The sequence below is a fragment of the Cupressus sempervirens genome, chromosome 6, assembly GCF_028749045.1.
Source record: "Cupressus sempervirens isolate cs-2001-9-10 chromosome 6, ASM2874904v1, whole genome shotgun sequence".
Taxonomy (NCBI): domain Eukaryota; kingdom Viridiplantae; phylum Streptophyta; class Pinopsida; order Cupressales; family Cupressaceae; genus Cupressus; species Cupressus sempervirens.
This window is the reverse complement of record NC_143123.1, coordinates 72,585,085-72,606,518: the sequence shown is the minus strand read 5'-3', so window position 1 is coordinate 72,606,518 and position 21,434 is coordinate 72,585,085. Positions and strand designations below refer to the sequence as shown.

Sequence of the window (21,434 nt, the reverse complement as noted above, 5' to 3'; positions counted from 1 at the left end):
AGCTAGCTACTAGATTGGTTAGCCAATAGGTAGCATGGGCGGCCGAGCGAGCAGCGCTATTGCGAGACAAGGAAAAGGCCGAACAAGGATTGCAGGCGGCCAAACTTAGGCCATGGAGTCAACACTTCTCTTGAAAGAGGCGATGGAAGTTAACACACGGACGCAAAGGGACTTATGTATACACACTGATCAAGTTTACGAGCTGCGTTAGTAGCTGAACACTTCAGGGACGCAACCTCCTCCCTAGTCTATGTTGTTTCTATGTTTGTATGTTGTTTCCTAATTTTGTCAGTTTTGAGTCACCAGGATACAACTTTTCTTTTTCAGGGCAGATGATGTTGTCCGGCGAATTGGGTAGTTAAATAGTTACTGGTACGACCATGGTTGTGTCGTTTCATTGGCACCGTGTTGGATGTTATAAATGTGGCTTTCACTTATGTATTTGGCATCATTGTATGGAACATAATTGTTATGTACGAAGCATCTGATGAATGAATAATATTTTACTTAGTTAATTTATTATATGTGTCTTTCCTATTCACCTACAGGCTGAACAATCTCAATTTTCCTTTTTTACAAAACAAGGATATGGCATGGATTCATTGACTGTTGAATTTTCCCTTTATAACAAGGCCACATCAAGATACATAAGATAGCTGCCATATGTGATATACAAGCTTCAACTTTTACCAAATATCTTATCTATCGACAATGGAAACTAGAGACATTCAAAGGTTCCTGATTTTATCGGGGTATGGTAGATGTGAAGATAATATTTTGAGATTAAATGCTGTTGGACCTCGTTTCATGATGTGAGCAATCTATTTCAGCCAAGTGTTCAAGATGTGTGACATTTTCTGAGTATCAGTAAGTTATAGAAGCAAGCTGTGAAGACCATTGCTGTAGTGCTGATACAGTCCCATAACATTCTTGGAAGTGCCAAGTGAGGCATTGCCATTTATTCTTGCTGAGATTGTAGCTAAGGAGGCAAAAATTCAAATTGTTGGAGTTTTTCTCACATTGTTTTTGCTCTAGGGTAATTGTGTGTCCTCTTATTTGTGCAATTTCTTTTCTTGCTTTTAATTTTAACTTTCACACTTACACAATCGCTACTCCATTTCATATTTTCTAGCAAATCAATCATATACATCAAAATATGTGTTGAGTTGAGAATGCAACAACTCTCCTAATTACAAATCACCTTGACGCTATTTAATGCAATTCCCAGATTGTAAACATTGAGTTTTCCCCTTCAATGTCAAAGAAAAACATTACATTATGTATCTCTAGACCTCCTATTCCTTGCAGCAATATGTTATGAGGTTTTCACACCATTGCCCCAAAACTTTGGGGACCCCTTTTTTCGGGCAAGCCTTGACAATTTTTGCAGATTTTTAGAAATTTTTTGGTTGCCTTGGCAAGTTTTTCGAAGTTGTCCAAAAGTTTTTGATTTGAAAATTTTACACCTTGGATGCCTTCGGGCCAGGATGTGGTTGGATTTCTTTGTTCACCCGGTCTTAACTTGATTTTCTGGAACTTGTAATTTTATCCTTAGGCCAAGCAAATTCCAAAGACAACATTTTTTTCGATGGTTAGAACTTAGAACCATATTAGGCAGGATAAATTTGCAAATTTTTGCACTTAAGACGGATTTTGGAAATTTGATATAATTGTATAGACTTGAACATTTTCAAAATGAATTTTTTTATAGATTTAATTGTCTTGGAAAATCTTAAATTTTTCGGTGAAAGAGAAATTTTTTGGTAGTGAAATTAAAATTGGAAAATCAATTTTGGATGCTAGAGAAATGATTTATTTTGGTTAAAAAAATAAAATTGCGTTGCAAAATTGAAAGTGGATTAAATTTGCAAAATTTCATTAAATATTGCTTAGAAGATTTTTAAATGTTGAAAGAGATTGGTAAATTAAAATTGAAAATCAATTTTAGCTTGCTAAATTCGATTTTAATGATATTTTAATTGCTAAAACGTTGTTAAATGAAAATTTTGGCATCTCCTAGGCTTTCCTTGTTTAATTTTGCAATTTTTAATCACAACCAACAATTAAATGAGCTAATTTCACTTTGAGCTAAGTAATTTTAGCATGTCATTTAAATCTGGACCATTAATAAAGATGCTAATTTAATTTTGTTCTCCTCTAGGGCAAGCTGGCTAGCTTGGAGAGATGGGAAAATTTGGTATAAGAGGGGCTCCCCCCTCTCTCATTTCCTCATTCCACCTTCGTCCTCCTCATGTGTTGGGCGATTTTTATTGAAGAGGCAATTTACAGCCTATGCGATTTTCTTCTTGAAGCGAATTTCTCCTTCTTAGTGGTATTTTCTCTTCTTCCATCTTGGGCAAACTTCTGCCCTAGGCGATTTTTTTAGAGCAGATTTGAAATTCTCTAACTTAGGCGATTTTTTGGAGGCCTGATTTTCTTGCCAAAGGCTGCGAAGTTCTGCCCTAGATTTGGGTGATTTTATTTGGTAAAGGAGGCTATGTGATCCGAGGGTTTGATTTTGGCAAATGTGGACAGTTTCAAGGAGGTCAAAGTTCTGATTTTTGCTAGGGCATCATTATTTGCAAGGAGGCTTGAAATTTTTGAGATCTGATCCAAATTCGAAGAGAGTCTGATTATTGGTAAAAACAAAATTAAGGTAAATTCTATTCATTTGTAGAGGTGAAGATTGGTTTAAAAGCGGATTCTATTCCTTGTTCTTGCTTGGTTCGTTTCCCTTATATTCTTCGTGCATTCATCATCCACCAATTTATTGTTCCATTGATAGGTTGAAGTTTGGAGAGATAAGTATAGATATCATGATAGGATACTTGCAGAGGCAGAAATAAGTTAAAACCACCCTAGTTTGAAGTTGGGAGATATAAGTGTAGTCCATCCTAAGGTAACGAAGAGGCAGAAATAAGTGGTGGTCCCACCCTTAGGTTGAAGGTTGGAGATTGATAAGTGTAGAGATAGGACTTGGTGAGGTAGAAATAAGCTAGATTCCATCGATAGAAAGAAGGTTGGAGATCGATAAGTGTAGTCCATATTATTTAGAACGAAAGGGCAGAAATAAATGTTTAAGATGGTAGATGTTATTGCAAGCAAGAACCCAAAGGGAACGAATACCCAAAAAGACAAGAAAGACATGATGCCTAACACCACCTTCTTCTCGAAAGTGAGGTGAATAAGTGATACTAATATCGGTACAGTGAACATGATATAGTTAAAGGACAGACTGAAGGAAGGATGATCCCCCATGGCAAAGAAAATCTACAAAAGCGGAATTGTACATGTGGCGGCCTTCACTCCTGTCTTGCCTTGTCCAGAATTGGTAATGGAGTGTGCATCCTGATTTGATATTGTTACCAAGTCCATCATTTTTGATGAAGGGAAGAGAGTGTTAGCCAACATCGGCGGACAAGTGGTCGAAGAAGCATTTAATATCCTCCAGTACAAAGGCATGATAGTGGTAATGATGGATCAGGTGGCCGAGTCATTTTAGGATAATCAAGAGGCTTTCTTTATTCACCTAAAGCAAAATTGGTTACACGAAGGCAAGAAGGGAGTCACCAAGTAGTCAAAGCTCACAAAGTTAGATTTCAAATGAGAGTATGGCGATCTCATTGTGCTTATCAGCCGGATCATGGACTTAGCTCAAGGTATGCAATTCGAAAATTGGATGTATTATTTTATTGATAGAATTGAAAATGGAAAGAGACGATTTGATTGGGCTAGAATTATAGGTGAGAATTTATAGTTGCAACTTAGGATAGTGCAAAATCAAAAGCAATTCTATATGGGGTCCTACCTCTTTTATTTGATTTAGAGGCGGTGAAAATTGAAAAGTGAATCTCAAGGAAGAGTGAATTTCAAGGAAGAGCAAATTTGGAGGAAGTGATTTTAAAATATTTGAGGCTAGGCCAGGCTTGGCTATTCATGCAAACCAAATTTGAATAGGAAAATTAGAAAAGACCAGGATAGCTAAGGGAAACAAGTTGGTGGATAAAGGAGGATTGAGTATGGTGGAGTCTTGGTTTGTTGCCTTGACTATCAGATTGAGAATATTTGAAGAGGTACAAAATGAGATTGCACAGCACAACCCAGGCATTGACACTTCCATTTCAACCACAATGAGCGATGTTGGGGTTGCGCTTGATTTTGAAGATATCAAAGAGGAGAACGTCAATGCGATAGAATTTGGATCAAGGTTGGATGAGTTGGGGAAGGTTGCCATCAAGAAGAAACATTTGGGCACCCTTGCCTCCCTCAATGCCTTTATAGGATACGTGAAAGAATATGAGAAGGATCATGAGAAAACACTGCAAGCAGCGAGCAACATGCTGAATTCAGCTGAGCTCAAGATGAAACATACACTTTGCCCTCCTATGAAGGAAGTCAATGACAAGCTAGCCAAGTTCATTGCTTTGGTTAAAAAGATGAAAGAAAGGGGTAGAACTATATTAGAAGATCATTTGATGTAAGCCCAAGTGACAAATTCTCCTTCTCTTGGGTAGGATAGGTGCCTGATTCTGATTGGCTACCATTTTGGTGCCTTCTCATTGGTTGCCACTTTTCCTTTTTTTTTTCATTGGTCCATTAGTGAGGTGGTGTTTTCTCATTGGCCGAGGAGGTGGCAACCCTAATTAGGGTTTCTAGGATCCAATCTGGATCATTGGTTTTGCCTCTTAATCTCTACCGTTGGTTGTAATTTTGGCCTCTATGTAAGGCCATTTGCTCTCATTTGTAAAGGGTCGGAGAAAATTGTTGCTAAGATAATACCGAAATTGCCTCTCTTTATCATTGTTGTGACTTGCATAGTGATTAAGAACATTTGGTGTTATTGCATGGTTTCTACTTCCAAATACTTATAGTTAGATTTCCTTTGAAGTTGTTAAAGTAGATTTCATTTTGAGAAAGTTGCTAAGTAAGAGTAAGAGTAGATGGATAGTTGCATGGTAATATTAGTAGATATGTGATAGGGATCTATAAACTAGGCCATGAGCATCCTAGCGGCTTGTTAGGAAGCCTTGTGTGGTAATCTAGTCATTTTCCCTTGAATCATTGCATCTATGGAGGTAGAGCCGCTGGTTAGCTTTCATCAGATTCGATCTCCGTCGATTTGCTAATCTTTCCATTCATAGGAGTAGGAGTAGAGTATTGAGTAGTTGAGTAGTTAGATTTCATTCTAAGAAAGTTAGGAAGGTAAAAGTCATTAGAGCATTATTGCCTCCATCATCACCACCATCAACATTATCTGACACTCGTATATTTTACAAACCCATCATCATCACCATCACACCAAAAGCCCAAGTCATCCTTGCATGAACAACGTAAGGCCGCCTACGTGATTACCAGCAATTCACATCAATATGACTGAGTTAGTATCCACAGGTGTAAGGAACATTAGAATTTTTCTCATGTCTTCATGAGTATTAACTTTTCGAGAGAGGAATTGAGTGTTTGATATCCCATATCAAGTGTTCAATTGCTATATGTTATGTAGTGGTACAAAATTGACATCAACACAATAGTTGCTATAAATGTAGTGGAAACACTATTTTAACACTGACAACTTTAGCAAGGAACATTTTATCCCTTACCAAAAACACATCAATGGAGCATAACGATGCCCTTACAAATAGAATTCCAATATAAAGGGCAACAACTATCTCAACCATTATGGAATGGTAGAATAACCTTACTTAGGAACAAATTTCCACTATAAAAACCCCAAAAAGGAACTACATGATGTTGGTTAGTCCAGGGCAAGCTCTAGTATGTTGATATGAATAGCATTTGATTTATCTGTAAACTCAAATATCTCCATTGGCAATCCAACTTAGGAGAAATTTTATACTTGTAATGGGAAAGCATTCCATTCTATTAGTTGATAGAATGATGGTCCAACAATAGTATTCACTTGAAAAGGGGGTCTCTTCATCACATTACAAAATTTGAGCAAAACATGAGATATTAATCCAACCAATAGAGAACATCATTTCTTTCCATATTTCTCCTAATTTGATGCCACATAAAGAAGCAACAGTCCAACTTTAAGAGAAGTTGGTATGTTGTGAGTTAAAGTATGCCATTAATATATGTGATGTCTCCAATAATTATATAGTGACGTAATCAAGTTAATTAATTAAGTGGACTCAAAAATTAAATAATATTATAAATGAGTCTTTACTTTAATTAATTTAGTTATAAAATAAAAGGGGGCCCAAATGATAATAATATAATGACGTTGACGCATGGCAACCTTCCTGAAACTTCTTGGAGGCCTTTTATCACATTACAAAATTTGAGCAAAGCATGAGATATTAATCCAACTAATAGAGAACATCATTTCTTTCCATATTTCTCCTAATTTGATGCCACACAAAGAAGCAACAGTCCAAATTTAAGAGAAGTTGGTATGTTGTGAGTTAAAGTATGCCATTAATATATGTGATGTCTCCAATTTTTATATAGTGACTTAATCAAGTTAATTAATTAAGTGGTCTCAAAAATTAAATAATATTATAAATGGTTCCTTTAATTAATTTAGTTATAAAATAAACGAGGCCCAAATGATAATAATATAATGACGTTGACCCATGGCAACCTTCTCGAAACTTCTTGGAGGCCTTTTATAAGGCAATCCTTGGCAACATAAGAAAGTATGGCGAATTTGCCGTTTTCTTGTATTTGCAAAATTCTAATTGGAGTTCAATACTATTTCTTTTTCAAAGGTGCAAGTGCCTCCCTATTTTGTAATTGCAATTTCAGTGGGAGTAACTCCTCACCTTAGTTTGCCATTGGAGATATTGCTTCAAATATTTCACTTTGTACTTCATTGCCTGATCCATCTCTACTATGTGGAAATATAATTACAATTATCTAGTTCTTGGCCAAAATGATAATGTAAATTCGAAGAACCATCCAAAAGACGATACAATAAAAGTAGTAAGACGGGAGCAGAGAGAAATCATACTCCAACAAAAAGGAGTAAAGAAGAAATGGATACATAGTTAAAAGAACTCCAAAAGGGATATCATGAAAGCGATCAAGTTTGGACATTGAAATTCGATGGTTCTATGACTAAGAATGGATCAGAAGTTGGATATGAACTGACCACAACCCTTAAAAATTTGCCAACTCCCTTAGAACCTTGCCATGTTTCTCTTTGGGCAGAATTTCCAATAGCTTGGGAATTCCATTCCTCACTTTTCAAAATTTCCGCCCCAAAAAGATTGACCAAATTTTCTTTAAGACCAAAGTTGAAGAGGGAATTGTGAAGAAGTAAAGTTGATACACACAATTGGGGGGGGGGGTAAAGGTGGGTGAATAAGTTATGAACAATTAAACTTAATTCTAAACTTATTATATCCAACTTCAACAACCAAAACAAAGAAGCATAACAAGAGATAAACCATGCATAATGACACAATGATTTGTTGACTAGGGAAACCTTTGATCGAGGGAAAACTCCACTGTGTATGACACCCACAAGATAATGTACTAATATATATGTTCCTTGTAAAAGGATGTGACTCTGTTAGGAGCCAATTACAATGTAATCAGGACAAGAGTCCATGTTAAAGGACAAATCCTTGTTAGACCTTGAACCCTTGTTAGAAGTTTCTAACCCTATTAAAGGTTAAGAGGGAAGCAACTAGACCCACTGTCCAAATTGTTCCAACAACTAGGAAAATAAATACATTAGGATAATATATCCAAAAACTGAACTGACTATTTTGCAACTTACTTGCCCATACAATTCCTTTGAATCTCAATACTACCAATCTCTGTACTGCTCTGATTATTCATCCTTCAAACTTGCATTATATCACCATACCTAGGAATACATGGATCATCACTATGATAACTAACCATGGAAAACATCTTTCCTTTATGTCCTTCCCAAATAACTAATTAGGTTGGCCTATTAATTCATCCGTGATCACAATCCTAACTTCGCATAGCTTAACCTGTTTTGTGTCAACTTCACTGTGCCAATAAAACTCTATGATATATAGAATCTCAATCTGTCATGAACTCACAAACATATGTTGTCATCAATGACAAAACTTATCATTGATACAACACATAAATAGTATATCCTAGTGCCAACCAAAACTGTATTCCTAATAATATCCCCCTTTGACATTGATGGTAACATATGATGAAAAATCATCAATCCAAAACAATTTTCTGAATATCCTCAACATATACAGCCTTGCTAAAAATCTCTGTATCAGTCAATCTTTTGAATATCCTCAATGTATACAACCTTTACATACTTTGATATTTCCCTTTTTATATCAACTTTTATCTTGATTAGTTTTTTTGTGGATCTATCCCCCTTTGACATCAATGACAAATGTGCCAAGTGCCAATAGACACTCTTATTGTTAGAAGTCATTACAAAATGAACTTTTACAGAACTCTGCCCAATGTGACCACTCCTTGTGAATAGTACCAAGCATCACGTCCAGGTGTATGACTAATGCTTTGATTGTACTGGACCAATGCAATGTTGAATCTTTTACTCTATATTAGGTGGGGGCATTGATCGAAGCATGCCTCTGAGATACTAGAAAGTGTCCTTAGCAAATTCTTTTGTAAATATGTCCGCTATCTATTCTTTATTACTCACATATTCCAATCTAATCCCTTTCTCTGCAACTTTCTCTCTCAAAAAATGATAATAGAATTGTGTTTAGTCTTTGAATGTAAAATAAAATCTTTGACATATTGATAGTAATTGTGTTTTCACATTTCATAATTATAGGTTTTGAATATACAATACCAATGTCCTTCAGCATTTGCTGCATCCACATGTTCTCATTGCAATTGTTTGCTGCTGCAACATACTCAACTTTTGTTGCGGATTTGTGAAATACAATCTTATTTCTTACTTAACCAAGATACTAAGCTTCCACTAAGAAAGAACACACCACCTTTTGTGCTCTTTCTATCATCAACATTACTTGCCCAATCAGCATTAATATATGCATATAATGTGAAACTATTAGATCTATTGTGCCGTAAATGATTTCTATTGTTCCCTTCATTATCTGAAAATTGTTTTAATTGCTAATAGATGTATCTCTTTAGGATTTGCTTGAAATCTTGTAACTATTCAAACTGCATTTGCTATATCTGGCCTTGTATGTGTCAAATATTGAAATCCTTCAATCATAGATTTGTATCTAGTTTGCATAGCACTAGGTGATTCATCTTTGTTAGATAGTTTGCATCGTGTCACCATAGGTGTTCCGACAGGTTTACAATTTTCCAAACCAAATCTTGCTAACAAATCCATAAGATACTTAGCTTGGGATATAAAATGCCATCTTTATTCTGTGTTATTTGCAATCCTAGAAAATATTTCATTTCGCCAATCATAGACATCTCAAATTCATTCTTCATTTCATCAGAAAACTTCTCACTAGCTTCATCATTACCTTCAAAGGTAATATCATCAACAAATACAACAATGATCAACAAACCATCTAAATATGTCCTCAACTGCATATTACTATCTATCTATATTCCCTGTCTTGAAACCCAAATTCAATAAATATTTATCTAGCCTTGCATACCAAGCTCTAGATGCGTTCTTTAATCCATAAAATGCTTTCTTCAATTTACATATCATGTCTGTCTTCAGTTAATGGAAAACCATTAGACTATTCAATATATACTTCTAACTCAAGTTTTCCATTCAAGAAAGCTTCACATCCATTAGATACACCTCGAAATTCTTGTTAGATGCATATGCCAAAAAACATTCTAACAACTTCTAGTTGTGCAACAAGAGAAAAAGTTTGCTCCAAGTCTAGATCTTCTTGTTGTGAATATCCTTTGCATACTAACTTTGCCTTGTTCCTTACAACTTCACCTTGTTCATATATCTTGTTTCTCAATACCCATTTTGTACCAATCATATTCATATCTTTAGGTATGGGGACCAATTCCCATGTCTTATTCTTCTCTATCTGATCAAGTTCTTCTTTCATTGCATTTACCCAAAATTTATTTTTACATGCCTCATTAGTAGTTTTAGGTTCAACTTGTGAAATTAAACAAATTTCTTCTCTCACCTTGCCTCTTATCAGCACTCCTCTGCTAGCATTACCAATGATCCGATCTTCAGGATGGTTACTTGCAACATATTTTGTTGTTCTTTTCTCTTCTCTATGTCCTTCTTCAGCTTCTTCTATTTCTATGTCATTGTCCAATTCAAAGAATCATTCCTATTCTATGTTCTAATTTATCACTGGTCTCTAACTTGTACCATCCTGATTTGAGTTGTTATCTAAATCATAATGAAGTATCTTCTCTTGTACCTCAAATTTTTCATCAACCTTAATATTTGCACTCTCAACAATCTTCTTTTAATCTCTGATTATAACATCTATATGCTTTGCTCTTAGTAGAATAACCAAGAAAGAAAGCTTAACTTTGAGGATTAAACTTTCCTATATCATCTTCCCTTTTGATGTAACACTTGCTTCTAAAAATTTTAAAGTGTATTGCAGTAGTTGTATGGCCAAATCATAACTCATAGGGTGTCTTACTTGTTCGTTGCCTGATTTGGACCCTGTTCATGGTGTATACTGCAGTAGTAAGTGCTTTTTTCCAATGAACATGTGCTACATTGCCTTCTAGCAACATTGCTCTAGCTGCTTCACTCACAGTTCTATTCCTTCTTTCTGTCATTCCATTCTGTTGTGGAGTCTTAGGAGCTGGAACCTGTTTATGAATGCCATTGTCCTTACAAAAGGTGTTAAACATATTTGATGTAAATTCTCCTCCTCTATCAAACTTTAAACATTCGATTCTTATACCAGATTCATTTTCAACTTTAGCCTTGAAAATCTTATCATTGTCAAAAGCTTATGATTTTTCTCTAAGAAATGCAACCCACATCATTCTTGTATGATCATCAATAAAAAGAATGATATACCTTTCACCATAGAAAATTCTAGTCTTTGTAGGACCACAGAAATTTGTATGAACAATTTCCAACTTTTTTGAAGTAGTCAATACCTTGCTAGGAAATGAAGTCTTCTTCTGTTTAGCCACCACACATCCCTTGCACATCATGTTAGAAGGTTTTACAATCTTTGGTAAATCTCTTACAGCATTAGAGTTACTTACCTTCACTATATTATCAAAGTTTATATGACAAAATCTTCTAATGCCATAACCGTCATCCACTCTTGCAACTAATATCTTAGTAGGGTTCAATTGAAAAACATTACCTCTAATTCTTGCATCTGTGCCATTCAGTTTCCCATACTTGTCCTTGATTGTACATGTCTTCTTAGTGACAAGTAATTTGTACATTGTATGGAGTTTTTTTTATATAATAACATTTCTTATTCTGGACACACTACCATGAATGCAAACCCTTTGACCACTTTATTACTTTCCCTTAAAGTTTGGAAAAAAATGAAAGGAGAGGCTTCTAGTTGGGTATTTGAAAAGTGTAATTCTAATAAGATTCTAATTAACCTGCCTTTTATGACAAATTTAGACTCTATTGTATAGGAACTTTTCACCTTAAAATTCAATTGCAAACCTCAATCTAGTAAAGAAACCTTCTCCCTTAACTACATCATTGGACTTCTTTCCTGTATGCACCACATTAATTGTGATAGCCTTTTTGAAAATTTCTAATGTGACTAGAACTAGAGATTCCTGGACTTTCTTTCTAAATATTGTAGAGGATTAGAGGTTTTTATATTTGATCTATTTAAAAGAATAAAGACATTTGAAATAGACCTTATATTTTGACGTTTAATATGAAGATCTAAGTTAAGTCAAATGATAAAATAATTATGAAGTTGGTAATGTTTTAGGAAGTAACCATTAAGAATTTTTGCCATGCTGCTCTTGGTTTGTCCTTTCGGTTGTATATACATGATATTTGTTTATATTAACAATCATTACATTCATATTGTATATACATGTTTTGTCTAGGTTTTTGATGGCTGCTTAGAATGCATATTTGCAGTATTAAGGTTTTATGTCTATTCTTTTATGCTGTTAGAGCTGTTGAATTTGAGGTACATTAATCTGTACCGTTGGAATCTATTTTGAACCTTTTTTTTGCGGCTTTCTAGTTAATTCTTTACCTTCGTTCTTAGTTTTATGTGTCTTATTTGAAATTTGTCACTGAAGTTGTTGATGGCAGAGAATAACTTTTCTAATTGAAACAATTTCTTTTGGTTTTTTACACTTGATTAGAAGTTAGAACCATCATTTCCCCAATGGAATTATTAATCATCTTCTATGACAAAAATAATCTAGCAATCCTTTTAAGAACCATATTTCTTTCTAACTATACCATGCAACATATCAGAGCCTTAGCTGTTTGCCATACTTCAAGAAGTGACAAAGAATTTCTCTAGAGTACCCCCAGAAGTATGCTGCTGAATAAACAAAGGTCTTATCCATGCCACATTTACTTCAGCCTTGACATCGTGTCACTAGTTTAGAAATACAGAAAAGCAAACAATTGACATCTTCCATTGCTACTTAGTAGAGATTATAATCACCACTAGGGCTCATAAAAATTATGGTCCGGTCTTTAAATGCTACCCTCCTCAAAGTCTTGCTATGAGGTGAAAGCCGTAATATCAATTTGGTCAAGGTCTTAGATTGCCAAACATTTTTTTCAATTCTCTAATATGGAAGATCAAGGGGATTATACCATTCCAACATGAAATGTTCTTGAGATCTGATTAATCAGCATAAAGAATCCCCTGCCCAAGGGATGCTGAAATTATAAACAAGTTGGTCTTCCTAGCCTTGGTTCATCTGGAACATTTCTATTTTGTCTCATATGTTCTGCAAAACTGGCTATGCAAACAATCCTTCTTTGACGTGGGTGTCGGAAGCTGGCATATGATACTGCACACTATAAGAGTATATGTTAATATATTTAAAATGTCAATGCATCTTAAGAGCAATAAACCATGTTTGTTGTGGTTCAGCACTATCTTATTCTAGAGTGTTAATCAGCTTCTACAGTTTTGTTTTTGACTGCTTAATAAGGATCGTATTTTGTCTTTTTCAGTAAGAAGTTTTCCAGGTGTATTGTAGGATTGTGTATATTAGGATGCAACTTTTTTTACACATTTATATATACTTAAAGTTTATCTATCCTAATTAATTGGCTTTTCATTGTAGGATAAAACGCCATAAAGGTCAATTTATATCATCAAAAAACAATTCTGATGTTTTAGCATCAGATGAGAAGAAGTGGGATTCATATGAAGAATTGAACCAACACACTAATCAGGAAGTTTTGTGAGTTTTCAACCAGACTACTTTACTCTAATGTTTTTTGTTTTAAATATGGTAGGAAGTGTTGTTTTTATGATTTTCAAAACTTTGAAATGTTTTGGTTTCAAATTTGAAGAAATGCTAAAATGAAGACATCATGCCTTTGCATGGGAGAGAAGCCTGAGAAAATTCTCTTAATGTTATTTATTGAGTGATTAGTAAAGACATCAAAGTAGAAGCACTGGTCTAGGCTCCAACATATATCTCGAAGACTGTTGTTTTAGATGCCATGTTGTTCCATGTTTGGCTTATTAAAATGCACTTTATTACGTCCAAGGCTACCAGAAGATATTTATTCTGGAACATGGGGACCTAGACAATTCTGGGCTTGGTTTAAGACAAGGATAGATAGTGAAGTAAATGAAGGATAAATGCCAGTTAGTTCACGAAGTGTAGCAATCTTCCATTTGCAGTTTTTTGGGTCAGTACAAGCAACAGTGCTAAGCATGTGCTTGTGACAGAAACTGCTATTGCTTTAGTACAGAAAATATATTCCAACAATTCTCAGGGAGAGAAATGGCAGGAAAGGACGAGACAAATTTCTGTTCCTAAAACATTTGCTCACCTTTCATGCCCAGATATACTGACAATGCTTTTTCAAAAGTAAGCAATAGCATCACCAAACATATTAAATATGTCCACAATCATTTCATGAATTTTGTAATTTTTCACAATAAATAGATCTCAGAGGCAGAAAAATATAGTTTTCAGTATACAATGACTATTAATATGTTTCCATAATACTGGTTATATAGTTATTTGTTTGTATTAGGTATTTGCGGTCTTTAAGTATTTATAAGAATCATGTAGTTGTAAGCATTGGTCAGTTGACAGTTTTGCTCCTCTTGGCAACCGTCAATTTTTTAAAATAGATTATATATCATCAAGAAAAGTAGGACAATCTAGTTGGATCAACTCCAATCCTTGGATTGCCATTTTTGATCTTTTATAATAATTTCGTGTGCAAGTAAATAAATATTTTACTGCTGTACCTAGTATGCCTTGTAATCTCTATTATTAATTCACATATTTATTTTTTAGATAGAAAAGTAAACATTTTGCATCGTTTCCTTAAAAGAAATTTGGTCATATTTGAGCAATGCAGGCCCATATATCCCATGGCAAGAAAAGTTCACAAGATGGTTAAGACCATGAGATCAGATGATATTTTAACTATCATTGAGCTAAGGGAATGAAGATAACAAGAAACTCTTGAACAAAATACAACTGGACAATTCCCTAGTTTGGAGCCTTTCTTGAGCAAAATACAACCAGACAGTTCCAATGTTGGACCCCTTCTTGAGAATTGGTTTAGAGTACCTTTTGAGGCATTGAAAGGTTGTCAGTTGTAGGAGAAATGAAGCTGAGCGTATATAGGAAAAAATCTAAAGGTGAAACAACCATGCAAAAGACTGAAGCTGCCGAAAGAACTGTGGATTCCTACATGACTTAGAGTTTAAGAGAAGCCTTGGAACATCCGAATCAAAACTCCCAAGCAAGTAAATTAGAGGCGCTAGGTTTGCATTAGCATAATACCATGAGAAATCCTAGTGGAGAAAAGTAAAAGTTGGCAAATTTTTCATGCAATGGATCAGAGGATTCTGATAGGCACTACTAGATTAGTGAAGGGATGTTGTAATGCCCCCAATTTTAATAAAATACTTTAAATAATTAATGGCCTTAAAATTTAAATAATATTATTTTGGACCTTTAATTATTTAATAAAGAGGCCTAATTTTTATAAACTATCCGTAGATGTTTGTCGTGTTGGCATTCTTTTATAAACCCTCTGGAGTTTTATTCCAAAAGGGTATTTATGTCCGACATGTAGGAGTTGTTAGTATGTGATTTGGATTGTTTCTCTGTACTACAAATTCCTGTTGGAGTTTAGTATTGCTCGTCAATTTGGAAGTGCAAGACCTTCCCTACTTGGCTAATCGCAGTTTCGGTGGGATTCCCTCACCATATTCCGTTCTTTGTAATACTTTACTTGGATATTGCAAATCCAAGTACCATCATTGTTGGCAACTATATTCTCTCTATATATTGTGAGTCCCTTGTGTATCTTCTATATGGTGTACGTCTGTGTGTTGGCAATTAGACGTCTTCCCTGGTTCGTTAATGAAGGATATTAAACTCCATGTTGATCTACTCCCTATGACGCAAACACTCTACACAAACTACCTCCACTTTAGATATTGTATGCCCAACAACTTCTTGAGGGGAACTAGGCAACTTCCAGCCTGTACGCCAACTTCTCGTCTAGCCCGTACGCGAACCTCTTCTCGAGTTTGTATGCCTATCCTCTCTAGTTCGTGTGCCAATCTCTCCTCTAGTCTGTATGCCAACCTCTTCTATAGCCCGTATGTCTATCCTATCCAATTTGTTAGCCAACTTCTCCTCAAGTCCGTACGCCAACCTCTCCTTTAGTCCATACTCCACTCTCTTCTCTAGCTCGTACGCCTTCCCCTCCTTAGTCCATACATCCAACATCATTGCCTCCATAGTAAGACATCTTTGAGCTCCCTAGGAACTCAGTGACCTCTCCTACGGGATTGGGAACGTTACACTGCTGGTGATCTTGCTAGCCTGTGGGGATTTGAGATTCAGGCATGGCACCAAGTGATGTGTTGGTTGATGCGTCAAGAGGGCTAAGAAGAAGTCACCAAAGGTTACACGAATGGGCCAAAGAAACACTCAACCTCTTGACGCACACAAGGTCATTGGTGAAAACATTCATTCCTAGGCCAGAGCAACAAGAAATGCATACTCCCATGTTGGTTGAGTCGCTGAAGCAAATCAAGCAAGATTGGGTGTTTGGTAGATGGGAGAGAGACATATCTCTGAAGGATTAGATAGAATTACGCATGAAGTATTCATCATCTCAACACAATAAGCTCTTCATCAATGGGCTGAAGTAGGAGATTAATAAGTGGCTACACGATGAAGTTATACATGCACAAGAGGAAAGTGAAGTCACATGAGGATTTGCAAGAATATGTTGCTATGCTTACAAGTGAAGAGCACCTGAAATTTAAGACGGCAAAACGGTGAAGAAGATGCCTGCACTAATTTCATCAAACCAACACTCGTTGATTAACTCGATGAAAATTCTCTACTAGTAGTTGTTAAACTTCATGGAGAAGCTACAAATGATTCCTTGCAAGAGCAACCACAATTGGTTGAATATGTAGTTTATCCTTTAGTTGTGTCGAAGTTGTGCATGACTGCAATTTCTCCATGTAAAGGGGCTCGTCATAAAAACAATAGGGTCTACATGAGCTATGAGATTCCTAAGGAGGTAGATGATTACATGAAGATTGTGGATCAAGACATCGATGTAGTTTATGATTGGCTTCTTTGGGATCTTGGTGATTCCAGACATGACAATGTAGTATGACAAAAATTTGATAGGCATGTTTATATTAGAATAGAGCAGCAGAAGCTTGATGGAGAGTTACTCTTCCCTCATATGATGTGGTAGTGCTGACAATTATGGGTATAATGTCGGGGGTGGAGTGGAATGGATCCGTGCTAATGCAAGACCATCCTCGTGGAAGTGGTAAGATTCATGTAACTTATGAGACTCCGAAGTAGATTGGTGTGCGTGCTCCCTTGAAGGTTTTGGATTGGAATCTTGATGTGTTTTATGATTGGCTTCCATGGGATCCTGGTGGTGTTGGACATAGTATTGGTTATATTAGAGTGGCGCAACAGAGGCCTAGTGGTGGTTTACTCATCTTAATTGAATTCAATTATGGTCATGTGATCCTGAAGAAGCATGGAGTTTCCAACAGATATAGCTATCCACGTACAGGCATGGTTTGGGATCCTAGAGTTTGTGGTTTGCTTGAGTACAATCAATCTTGGGGCGGCAAGGATTTGTAATGTCCCCAACATTAATAAAATACTTTAAATAATTAATTGTTCCAAAATTTAAATAATATTATTTGGACCTTTAATTATTTAATAAAGGGGCCCAATTTTTATTGATTATCCGTAAGTGTTTTGTTGTGTCGGCATTTTTTTGTAAACCCTCAGGAGTTTCTCTGAAGGGGTATTTATGTGGGACATGTCGGGAGTTGTTAGTATGTGATTTGGATTATTTCTTTGTACTATGAATTCCTGTGAAAGTTTAGTATTGCTCATCATTTCAGAAGTGCAAGACCTTCCCTACTTGGCTATCACAGTTTCGGTGGGATTCCCTCACCCTATTCCATTCTTTGTAATACTTTACTTGGATTTGATGAATCCAAGGACCATCATTGTTCACAACTATATTCTCTCTATATATTGTGACTAGTCCGCGTATTTGCTCTATGGTGTACGTCTGTGTGTTGGCAATGAGACGTCTTCTCTAGGTTGTTAATGGAGGATATTAAGCTCCATATTGATTTTCTCCCTATGAGGCAAATACCTGACACGATCTACCTCCACTTTAGATACTGTACGCTCATCAACTTCTTGATGTCTGTATGCCAACCTCTCCTTTATCCTGTATGCCCACCTCTTCTCGACTTTGTATGCCTATCCTCTCTAATCCGTACGCCAACCTTTCCTCCAGTCCGTACGCCAACCTCTTATCCAGCCCATACGCCAACCTGTCCTGAAGTCCACACACTAACCTCTCCTCCAGTCTATACACCAATCTCTTCGCCAACCCGTACGCCTTCCCTTCCTCCAATCCATAAGTCCAAAATCCTTGCCTCCACCATATGGCATCTTTGAGCTCCTTACGAACTCAATGACCTCCTATGGGATAGGGAACATTACAGATGTGGACAACAAAAGTGCATGATGATAGAGTAATTTGGCTACGATCTTCTCCAACCATCTTGACGGTTATATGAAATAGACCAAGTCTCAATGAAAACATGAGAGAGATTAAAGTAAGCTTTTGAAGAAGAGTTTGACTTTACAATTTGTAACAAGCTAAAAACAAAACAGAGATTTCATGGAGCTCTGATTTTGATCTCACAAGTATCCTTGAGCTTTCTTTGCAATGCTAATTCTCCTCATGTTCTACAGTGTCGTGTATTCTACATTGTCCTAATGTTGCAAGTTGAGATAATCCATGTGGATGTATCCGTTTGTTCAAATCAAATCAAATTGGAAAAATGCCAACCTGATTTTCCATTTGGAAACCTCTTTTTTTTTTTCTTTGATATTTTGATTTTTCACTTTTTTTAACCTTTAAAGAGAGATATTCAATCTCAAATACAACTTTAAAAGCTCATTCTTGTTGATAATTCCATGAATGATCTTTGTTTAGAGTGCTAATTTATGATGGTGTGATGATGGAGGGCATGCATACCATTAACACTTTGATCTTTTAAATTTTTCCAATGAATGAATCTTGACTTAACCGTCTTTCTAGCGCTGATTTCTGTTCATGTGATTTTTTTTCCACTACAACATCTAGAATCAAATTCTCTATGTTTTAAAGTAAAACACTAAATATTCAATCCCTTGTTGAATAGAGATGCTCAAATGCTAAACACTGTATCTGGAATATGTTTTCAAATGAGACAACCTCATGGTTCCCTCTTGATCGTGGATTTTCACTTATAATGATTGATATGTTAGTAATCACAAAAGGGACTTACACTATTCATTCAATGGATATCAACTACTTTAACTTCTTCAAATCAAACAACTTCTAGCAAAGCGATTAGAGAAAGCCATTCTACTCTAAGAATGCAAGACCATGTTGATGATGGGGTGAGCCTCTAGCCAATTTTCACATTGCCAAATCAAATAGCCATAGGAGGGTGCTATCTTCTATGTATGGAGGAATGAATTTCACATTGTCAATATTCATCCAAATAATTTATGAAGGCGCAATCTAAACGAACATCTCCAATAGAAGTTAAACACTTGCATTGTTACTTACAATCGACAAAGAACCAGTAGGTATGGACACTAGCTTCACCATTAAGGATCATTCAACAATATCTTCCATTCATCTACTTTTGCTAAACATAAAATGAAATCTAATCTAAGTGAGGAATTGAAGAAACCATGTAACACTTCAAAGAAACATTAAGTAATCCACAATGAATACCAACAACGAATCATCAATTATATCAAGTTATATCTCTAATCTTCTTCTAGATAATCTTGTCTTCAATGAATCTACAATCTAATGCCTTATAAATGAGAAGGCCTTGTCCTTTTATAGTTGCTCAATTACAATGAAAGGCTAAGATAGATTCAAGATCAAGGGCCAAGATTTATCTTTTATAAACCCTAATTAAGGTTGCCACCCTATCAATCAATTACGTGAAGGCACCACCTTGTGGGTGAAAATAAAATTACAATGCTTTTGAGAGCCAATGAGAAAATATTACACTTGTCATAATATGATTGAATGTGCTTGAACATGTGTGACTAGAATACTCTGATCTGTTGAAGAAAAATGGCTGCTACCTTCTCATCCTTATCTTGTAGACTTGATCAATTCTTTGATGATGAGAAAATATCTCTTGATACTCTCAAGCCTTCAATTTTGATGGCATATTCCCAAATTGCTTCATCTTTTTAAATTTTCTCCACATCTTTAGTCTTGGAAATTTTCTTGTTGCCATGATTTGAACTTGATTGTACATGCAAACTGGAATCTTGAACTTCTTGAAGTGATTAAGTCTTCATGGGCATGGATCCTATAAAATGAACATGGACTTCTGGAGGAAATTCAATCTTCAGCTTTCTCTTTTTCTTGAGGGCTTGCAAATTTGTTCTTTCTCCTTGAGCCCCATCTTGATCTTGCAAATTCAAATTTGTACTTTGATAATTTGATTTTGAACCTCTTCATTTGAAGTTGTCAAGTTGCCGCTTGTTTGAAGTTTTGAGCTTGGTCTGCTATCATCTCCTTGCTTTGCTTGCTTCTCCTTGAATGTTTTACCTTGCAAAACAAAGGGATGATTTTATTAAGCTCACAAAATTGATTGGAAGCAAACAGAAAAGTGGGTGCCATGTAATTCACTAAACGTGTTGACTATGATGCCAACTATGGGTGCCATTTCATCGTCTTGGTTGTCAAGTGTCAGCTTGGGATTGATCAAAGATTTTGACCGGGAGACATGTGATATGCTAACATCATCATAATTACTTTTTTCCTTGCAAACTTCAAATTGCGATAGCTTTTATATACGGACTCTATTTTTGACAAAACAAACATTGTTAGAAAGTTCTCCTCCTTCTCTTTAACTTGGTGTCAACTTTGACCAATTCCAATATGATTAATTTTTTCGCCTTTCCGATTGGCCTCCATACTCGACTCAAGCAAAACTTTAACCGGCCATAACTCAAAGATATGGACTCCTTTTCAGCCCCTTCAAGTTGCATTTGTTAATTATTGGTAGCTTTAGTTAGGATAAATTAGAGTGCAAATATATATATATATATATATATATATATATATATATATATATATATATATATATATATATATATATATATATATATATATAAAAGTGTGAGACATAATATATATATATATTAATATATTAAATATATGAGATATTTAATCATTATATTAATTACATTCTAATGAATAGACATGTCTTGTGAAGAGACATGTCTATCCATACTTCATCCTATATTAGAGAGATGGCCGCCATTTTGAAAGTACATACTAAATACAATGGCAGTGCTATTACATTTGCAACAGATTCGAAAAACTCAACATGGTATCAGAGGCAGGCTGCAAATGTGCTTATAGTTACGCAACATCAAATGTGAGAACGATTTGGCTATCCAATAAAAAGGAATATAGAGGAACAATATGAAGGAGAAAATGAAAAGCCAAACCGAATACTTACAAATTGTAGTGATAGAATCCTTAGACAGCTCTTAGATCTGACTCGGGCCCTTCCAACTTGCTGCCTCTATGTGGGTTGCAAGATCTTTTGCGCCTCCATCTCCACAACACTCTATTAAGATGTGTCAATGATCTGATCCAACTAGCTCGTGGGTTCTACCTTTGAGTGTGATTTGACTTATCACCTTTGACAATTGTTGACTTGCGACACTATTGCAATTCTCAAAAAGATATCGGAGATTAGGCATACAAGCATTGGTGGCATCCA

At 35.6% G+C, this 21,434-nt stretch overlaps 1 protein-coding gene across 2 annotated transcripts in view; it reads left to right on the top strand.

Annotated features, from left to right (window-relative positions):
- Window positions 1-21,434, top strand: part of LOC149551209 (uncharacterized) — a 185,799-nt gene that overhangs the window by 58,446 nt on the left and 105,919 nt on the right. For both annotated transcript variants that reach the window (XM_089786784.1, XM_089786782.1), the window contains exon 12: window positions 13,189-13,308. In XM_089786784.1, the coding sequence (XP_089642910.1) occupies window positions 13,189-13,308 (120 nt within the window). The remainder of the gene's footprint in view (window positions 1-13,188; window positions 13,309-21,434) is intronic.